The sequence below is a fragment of the Arachis ipaensis genome, chromosome B2 (genome assembly GCF_059453495.1).
Source record: "Arachis ipaensis isolate K30076 ecotype BB chromosome B2, ASM5945349v1, whole genome shotgun sequence".
NCBI classification, from domain to species: Eukaryota; Viridiplantae; Streptophyta; class Magnoliopsida; order Fabales; family Fabaceae; genus Arachis; species Arachis ipaensis.
This window is the reverse complement of record NC_142437.1, coordinates 8,311,913-8,321,353: the sequence shown is the minus strand read 5'-3', so window position 1 is coordinate 8,321,353 and position 9,441 is coordinate 8,311,913. Positions and strand designations below refer to the sequence as shown.

The window sequence follows — 9,441 nt, the reverse complement described above, 5'->3', positions numbered from 1 at the left end:
CCCTTCTAAAGAATGCCGATGCTTGTAATGTCCAGGGGGGTTTATGCCTGAAGAAAAATATTTTTAGGTAGAAGCATAGAAATAAAAAGGGAAAAAAAAATCTCTCAATTTTACTTAATATACATTCAAATAAATATATTATAAGCTTAATTACTTGCTCTTTATAAATAAAAATTTTGTAATTTTTTTATATTTGATAAAAGAATTTTAATTAGGTATCTTTTAATTATTTTTTTGTTAAAACATACGAAATATTAATCTTTGTATTTGGTGTAAGATGAATTATGAATTATTCTAAAAGTAATTGTTTTAGGACTATGCATTTTTTTTCCGAAAGATAACTACTTGAAAGGATCATATTAAAAAAATTTATTTAGTACAGAGATTCAATTACAAATTTTCAAACTATAAGAATTAATAGAATAATTAATTTTATATTATATCAACATTGAATCTTATTACCATCATCTAAAAAAATATTAAACATTTTTTACATATAATATTGTGCTATTGGTTTATCAACTAACCTTATTAAAAAAAAAAAAAAAGAAGACCCACAACCTTTATAAGCTAAGCATAATATTGCATGTAACAAAATGCATGAATATCACCACCTTTTAGATTCCCACTTGGAAGTTCCATGCTCCAAGTGATGGCAACGTTGCCTTGTAAATTGACTATAACTCAGTTTACAACGACTTTTAAACGGTATCAATGTCCATGAACCAAAAGAATAAAGCAAAACCTCCTATTGCTATAGAAGATGATTACCATCATTATCTTAGAAGAATAAAAATGCCGTGGTTATTATTCACTATTCTTAGTATAACTTGCAACTTACATACTAATCAACACTTTTTTCTCTTAATTGGGTGCTTTTAGAGTAATTTTCTCTCTCTTTCTGAACTATAGTCTATGGAATTTTATTGAAAAATGTATAGTTAAAGTAGGAGACACCAAGAACCTTCAAATTTAAATTGAACATTAAATAGTTTATAGCATTTCTTCTTCTTTTAAAGGAACTTAATTTTTTTTCAGTAAATGTATATATCAACATGAATGATGCCACATGACCTGATTATTATATTCCGCCAGGCCAGTTGTTTAATTTAGTTTTGGCTGTAATATTATTATGAGTTTAACCATTCTTTTAATTCTAAAAAGTTTAAATTTTAAATTTTAAATCATAAATCTTAATATTCCAAGTTCATTATTCTAAATCTTAATTTTTTTTTTCAAAAAATAAAGGTTAAAAATAATTTTATAATAAAAAAAGTTAGTTAATATTTAATTAAAATTATTTTCCTATACATATTATTATTATTATTATTATTATTATTATTATTATTATTATTATTATTATTATTATTATTATTATTATTATTATTCAAGTGACTGCAACATTTCATTTCTTGCTTTCCAAACTAAGTTGGTGTATTACTATTTTGCATGGGTGTGGTAGCTAGAACTTCATGTTTGTTTCGTAAATAACTTCCTTATATACAACCTTTTGGACTTTGGTCAATATATTCCTTTTATCGATCACTACACATTATTCTCTCTATACTGAATCCGGAAAATTTTTCACCAGAATTTAAGTATCAACTATTTGGACCCACAATCAAGGTAGAGAAAATCGAGATTTTACGTGAAATCGAAAAAGTAAATAAAAAACGTAAAACGTAAAATCTTAACAAGATTTAAATCGTAAAATCGTCAGACTTAGTACAAATTTCGTAAAATCGATAAACTCATTTAAAATCGTAATATCGAAAGATTTTAAGAGTTAAATCGAAATTCTAGCTACTATGCCCACAATAGTATCTTATATTTAGGTGAGTAATCATACCATCAATAATTCAAAATTTAAAAATAATAATTTATGTTACTTTTCAAGTGGTAATTTAATTTACATTATATATTCTCGGAAAAGTGTATGTCTGAATTAAATTATTCTTATATAACGTGGGATTTAGTTTGTTTCAAGAGTTTGAATATGTATTTCTTAGAATTATATATTGCTGAAAATATTATACCCGGAAAAATTATTCTTACGTATTGAAAAGAGTTTGTTTATCTAACAAAAAAAAAAACATTCTAACTATATATAAATAATAATTCTAAAATATCCCTAACACATTTAATTAGGTAAATTACATTCTTTAAAGGACATACATATTATTATTATTATTATTATTATTATTATTATTATTATTATAAAGTGACGTACGCTTTTTCTTCGCTTTATATAAGATCCCTTCTTCCAAAAGAAATCTTCATCCATATACATTTGAGAGTTAGAGTTCATTCTTTGTATCAGTTTATGCAATCTTCATCAAGATGAACATCATCATCACCAAGCTTCCTATCAACCCTCTTCTCCTTCTCAGGTTTCCTTCTTCTTCTATATTATTATATTCATTTTAATTTCCTTTGCATGACTTTATATATATATATATAGGGTAAAGTATACTTTTTGTCCCTAAAGTTTGGCAAAAGTTTTAAAAATACTCCTAAGTTTTATTTTGTTTCAATTTTGTCTCAAAAGTTTTCGATTTGCATCAAATATACCTTTGACTGGTAAATTTTCAAAAAATTTAAGACCAATCTAATAATAATGCATGAAAATTATACTTGATTTGCTTATGTTGAGGGTTGTTCTTATGAAATTGTTGTTGAATTGGTATTAAATTTTTTGAAAAATTAGCCGTCAAGGGTACGAAAACTTCTAGGACAAAATTAAAACAAAATAAAACTTAGGGATATTTTTGAAATTTTTGTCAAATTTCAGGGACAAAAAATATACTTTACCATATATATATATATATCCAGAATTTAATTTTAATACACTGAGTTACACAATCGTGTAATCATATCCATCTTTTAGGATGACCATTTTTGTGTCAATAAAAAAATAATTATTTTTATTGATATAATAATATTAATTACGTGATTGAATGGCTTTGTAAAGTTATTTTATACTGAGAGAATGAAAAAAATATTATGTATTCACAATGTTTAGATTAATTACATCTTTTCTATCTATAATTATATGTTATTTTTGTCACATTCTTAACCGAATGTTCACACAAAACGTTAAGTCTTTTGGATTAAATGGTTTCATGATACACATGTTCAAATCTTCTTCCTTTCTTTTTTGTCTCTATATATAAAAAAAAAATTGAAAATCTTGTTATAATGATGAAAAGAAATAATCAATGTAGCAGGAGGAAGAGATACTATGGAGTTGTAGCAAAAGATGTGGAGCTTCAAATGGGAGCAACAAGGATGGTGAGTGAGTCACAATCATCATCAGCCAAAAATGATAATAAAAATAAAGATGAAATTTTTTGGATGAGAGATCCAAAGAGTGGAAACTGGATTCCTGAGAATCACTTTGATGAACAAGTTGATGCTGCTGACCTCAGAGCCAAGTTCCTTTCACAACAACAAAATCAACACTCAAACAATTTTTGATCATATTGGCTTTATAATTTTAGAATACTTAAAAAGTGTTACTAAGATTAAGGTTATATTTATTTTTATATTTTTCAAATCAAGAAGTTTTTTTTTAAATATTAAAATATTATTTTAATTTTAACAAAATATTACTAAAGTTGTATAATTACTGTAGTCATCATAATGATAATTACTATAACATGTACCAATATATATGATGGAATAAAAATACTTATAATAAATTTCATCAGAAGTTATATTATATGTGTAAACCTTAGGTTGTTGCAACATTTCAAGTCCTTGCTCAAATTGATTGAGAATTAGAAACTACTTATCATTAATTAATATGTATTTTATTTCTTGCTCACTCAAATTGATGTGTAATATATTTCTTATGATATTTTTAATTATATATATGGACATAATATAGGTATCCATCCCAATATGTTAATTAAACCAAGAATATAATCTATCAAACAATGAGAATTATATATAAGATTAGGGAATAATTCTTTCATTGATCTAAACACATACTGGTGCATGCCAAAATATAAGATAAGATTCTACAATTCTACTTATACAAAATATAGGAAACATTTCAAGTGCACCCAGTTATTTTAACTATTAATCTGAATTATAAAAAATATATATAATATATATTAATTAAAATCAACGGTTAAAATAATTGGTGCACCGATACTCTCCGATGCACTTGAAATGTTTCCCAAAATATAAATGAGTTTATTAATAAAAAGGAGTGTGTACAAAAATTAACTTTAAGATGATCTTTGTGTTGTTGTCGTTTGAATTTACTAATTTAGCCAATTACCCTCATTCAATTTTAATTTTTACACTAATGAATAAGCATTTTTCATTCTTTATTAATTTATTTCCTTGTCTCTTGCATGATGTGACTCAACATTTGTGTTACATTTTCTTTTCACAATAATAAGGACGATCAAAATGACAACAATATCTATGAAACTAGTTTCTTATTGCACATATGAAGAAAAGATCATAATAATGGAGAATTGTGGGATCCACAGACTTATATAGAGGCCATGAAATCCAATTATATGGAATTATGATATCTTCTTAGATTCTGTAGAATTATATATGGCTTTCTCTTCGCATTGTGTAAATATAAAGAGAAAAGAAAAGAATGGATGGTGATGGCAAAAAGCCTAGCATGCTACCTATATATAAGAAAAAAAAAAACACATTTTATGTAAAAGTAACACAATTGAAATTTTAAAACTAGTTTTATGATATCATCATGGTGATTAATCCAATTCAACGTAACGCTTTTTAAAATATCCTGAAATTTCACGTTAATAAAGAGACATAATATTAGTATTCATAAAAGGGGATTTTTTTTTTTCCCAAAAGAAAAATAGTATCTAACTTTGAATTCTTTCAAGAGGTATTATTGTTGTTGGTTACTAATTCGAAAAGTTAATACTTAATAGTTAATACGCATACAATAAAATAAAATAACAACTATAAATTATTATTTATTTCAAAATTTAAATTTAATTAATATAAATATAAATATAAAATTATGAATGTATCTTATAAATAATTTAGTTATTTATTTATCGAAAATACTATGTGCACATAAAAATCAACTACTAAATTAGTCATCATGTATTTTTATGTATAATACATGTGTAATTTAATTCATATTTTTAATGTATATTTTATATTAAAATATGTATTATATACTGATAACTAATTTTAGTGTATATCTAACATGATTGTTTGTCAACAAATTTAAAAAGTAGAATAAATGATCATTTATATCCATAAAAGATGAAAACGCCGACATATGTACCCATATTAGATCGAAACTAAACTTGTACCCACGCAAGATGCCCAAAAGTACCATGTCTTTGGAGGGTTGGAGTGCCACGTAGAGTACTTTTGTCACATGGAGGACATCTTGTGTGGGTACAAGTTTAGTTTCAATTTAGTATGAATACATATATCAACGTTTTCATCTTTCATAGATACAAATAGTCATTTATTATTAAAAAGTATTCAAATTCAAATGATATATATATCATTAACTACATTTTAGCTTGAAAGAATAAATTCTTAAAAAGCACAAGCGAGTGGTTGTATACTATGTTCAAGTCTTCAACAACTTAGGCACTTGGCAAGTTCTACGAGGATCAGTAAAATAGAAAATCTCCATAACACAACTATATAAAACAAAATGAATTCAATTTTAACCACCAAATACATGGTAATTATAAGATATATAGTTATTTATGTATCTTTATCTATCAATTTAAGCTTTTAGTTTAAGTGACTTTATGATATTATCAAAATTTCTATGACAGAAAAATATATAGTTCAATCATTGTTTATCCCAAAAGAAAGAATTTCAGAGGCTATGCAAAATCTACTAAAACACAATGGAAACACTATGATCCCCAATTTATATATTGAAGTTGGCAATGCAAGTAGTTGTTACAAAACTGTTATCGTGATCAGATACAAATGATCTTGATTCTTGAAATGGGACCAACATGAACAAAATTGTACATGGATGGTGATGAGAGAGACTATAAGTATAGCTGGATAAGCTCATCACTAACAACAGATGGAGTAAGAACACCTAAATCTGTGAAGAGCAGAGTCAGATATTGAGGAGGAGTGTAATCCCTGGCAGAACATTCAACCTCTACCTTTGATGGAATTGGTACACCGAAGTCAACTGGGCGCAATGCAGGTGCCAAATCCTTTTGATCCAACGGGTAAAGGCGAGCAAACTGCAGAGTATTAGGGAAATCAGTGAGTTAGTTAAGTAGTTAGATATCAGTTACTCTCATAGGCCTAAATAAGGCGTGTAATCACACGTATTACTCTGACTTAGTTGCGAAACGCAGCCTTAATGATTGTTTTTCTCACGGCAATGTTTGCTCATTTGACACTGTACTCAAGTCATATGGTGTTCTACCTACAAGAAATGTGGCATCAACATTTGTATCTGATCAATGCCCTAAAGATTCAACTATGTTCTACCTTATTGTAGAAAATCAAACACAATCCTCCTGGCTATGTAGAAATTTGCATTAAAGAACAAAGGTAGAATTTTCTTATTGATGTTAGATATGCACAAAAAGGTTGCAAGAATCCTAACATCTAAACTAACAACTGAAATACTATAATAACTTTTGTATGGAGCAAGTGTACCTTGTAGCTTTCAGCTGCCACATAAACTGGCTTGCTCATGCTCTTTGCGACCATTGCAATTTGGTATGTGCCCATCATGTTGATTATACCGCCACTTTCGACAACTCCATCTGCCCCTACAAATACCATGTCCACCTCATCCATAGTATATGCCACCGCAGAGTCTATTACAAGTTTCACAGGAACATCCAGCTTGGCTAATTCATTGGACAACCGTAACCCTGTTCGGTCTGGTCTCCCCTCTGCAAATTTACGCGAGAAAAAAAAAACAAAATTTTGATGTCTTGACATGATTTACTAAAATTGAATACAACAACGATATGGACTTCATCCAAGAGATTAGAATGAGATAAATCCAGAAACTGAGGTGATGAACAAAGTTATAAGGACCAAAAACTTGAGATTAATCCAAGGCATAAATATCTAACAGGAGAAGGATGGCACAAACCTGTGCACAAAACCCGAAACAATTTTTTATTTTGTGCTGCCAATTTCAGAACTTCCAAGACAACTCTGGAAAAACCATGAACCAAAATTGTACAACCATTGAATATAAAATCTTGACTGAGCATTGCAATGACTTTGCGAGCCTGCAAAACAAAGCCAATATGGGCAACCAAGTATGTAAATAAAATCATGTTGTACTGGAGAACAACCAACTCATCAGTCATTTAAGTAGCATACCGTGTATGAGATTTCGCCAAACTTATCGGCACGTTCAATCAAGCGAGATTTAGCCGAATTGAAGTCTTCGTATTCTAAAGCAGCAGTCCTAGTTACATACCGCATAAACAGATCACATGCTGCTGTCAATGATATAGAGGTTGTATCCCATGACTGCAAAACCTCATTGAAGATTTTAGTCAACAATTAACCAGCAAAACCAACAATTCCGAAAATTTGAAAAAAGCCAGTCCCATTACCTCTTTTTTACTCCTTAAAACTTACTTCAAATCCAGTTCAATTCAGGTTTTTCAACATAATCACATTCAGAAATGAACAACAAACCATGAGCACCCCAAGAACCGTAATGTTAAATTGACCATGCATAGAATAAGTAAACTTTCCAACAAAAACAAAACAAAACTAAAGTACAAGCTACCAAAACAAGTGATAACTATGCAGATAGCTAAAGGGTGCATTTGAAATTTTGAATAAGCTGAAAAAAAATAAAATAAAAATAATTGTTTGTTTGTTTCAGTTGCAAAATAACTTTACAATCCAAAACTTCTTGAGACAGCTTAAAAATTTATTCATTATTTTGGGATTCCACATTTTTTTTTTCTTCAGAAGAATGGAAAAACATTACCAAAAGCAGAGAATAAAAAGGGAATAAAAAGGAGCTGAAAGAACAGAACTTAATAGCTTCAAAGCAAAACAACTCCTTTTTTTTCACCACTAAACAGAAAATTCGTTACGAACCTTGAGCGAATCGGAAGCAGATTTGAGCTCGATCTCGAGCTGCATCATGGTGGTGGCCATGCTGGACCTTATGACTGCGGCGAGGGCGCGGATTGCGGCGACGGCCTCCGCCAGGTCGGGCTGTTTCCGCCACCGGTTGAATTCGTCGATGACCGAGAACGAGGGTTTCTGGTGGCTGGGATCGGAGAGAGTTGCGGCGGTTGGTGGCGGAGATGGTGGTGGTGGGGTGGTGGTGATGGCGGAGGCGGACTGGGCCTGGGCGAGCCAGTCGTTGGTGACTGCACCGAAGTGCGCCATACGTGTTTGGTAGTACGCCGAAATCTTTGGGTCCGCCATTGGAACAAGCTGTGTCTCAATGCGACGTCGTTTGGTATTTTTTATTTTTGTGAGAAGATGAATTAATGAAGGAAGTAGCACTGTACACTATTACCCACTCTGCAACAGTTTTCTTTTGTTTTCTTTTCTTTTATTTGTGGCACTGTGGTGTGAATGATGGTGGTGTCATACTTCACCCTATTTTCTAACTCAACCAATTAAGGATTAATAATTAATTTATTACGAATTTAAAATTTATTTAAAAATTTATTATTTAATAAATAATTTATTATATATATAAAACAAAATTTAAATTTTTTATATTTATTTAAATAAAAAAGTAAATTAATTATTAAACTAATCAAAATTAATTTTTATTTTAGTCAATTTTGTTATTTATTTTATATATTTTTTTAATCAGATAAATTAGACAATTTTTAATTTTAAATATCACACAACATACTTACACACTTTTTACATATTTATCAGATTTTTTTTCGATTAGATTATACTTGATAAGACTCGAATCCGAGATTTTGAGGTAGAGAAAGAAAAACTTGAAAATGAAATAATAGGTCTAAGAAAATGTGGTCAAAAAAACATTGTTAAGAAAAAACAGTAAAATAATAGTTTTCAGTCAATTTTCTACTCATTTAAGGTAATTGAGTGAAATTTAACTACTACTATAATTTTTCATGTTAATGTAAAAATATGTAAAAATAAGTGTATTATGATGTAATTGCGTTGCATATTAAATTATTAATGAAAGAAAGATAATAGAATAAATATTCAAATTGATTTTCAAGTAATTTTAATTTGTAGGATTTGGTTTTTAATATATTTTTATTCTTCAATTTTTAAGAATTATCTTTGTAGGATGAATTGATTTTTTATTGTTATTAGAGGTGAGAGTGAGTCGAGTTAGACCAAACTCAAGCTCATCTCACGAAAATTGAGTTTGTCTCACGGCTCAACTCATTAACAATCAAGTCTATTTTTTAAACTCAATTTGACTCACTTCCAGCCCTAATTGTTACGAATGAG

The 9,441-nt window shown here is 28.7% G+C and overlaps 1 protein-coding gene across 2 annotated transcripts; it reads right to left on the bottom strand.

The window, feature by feature from the left end:
* Nucleotides 1–5,867: 5,867 nt before the first annotated feature.
* Nucleotides 5,868–8,561, bottom strand: LOC107624765 (uncharacterized). 2 transcript variants are annotated; one of them, XR_002356990.2, is made up of 6 exons: nt 8,083–8,561; nt 7,345–7,497; nt 7,109–7,250; nt 6,661–6,902; nt 6,331–6,424; nt 5,868–6,236 (listed from the first exon to the last, which is right to left on the bottom strand). XR_002356990.2 is itself a non-coding variant. In XM_016327223.3 (5 exons), the coding sequence occupies exons 1-5, from the start codon at nt 8,416–8,418 to the stop codon at nt 6,030–6,032; spliced, it is 1,080 nt and encodes a 359-aa protein (XP_016182709.1). In that variant the 5' UTR covers nt 8,419–8,559; the 3' UTR covers nt 5,868–6,029. The 2 variants fall into 2 exon arrangements, 1 of the variants encoding a protein (XP_016182709.1); XM_016327223.3 differs by lacking the exon at nt 6,331–6,424 and having other exon boundaries at nt 8,083–8,559.
* Nucleotides 8,562–9,441: the final 880 nt, after the last annotated feature.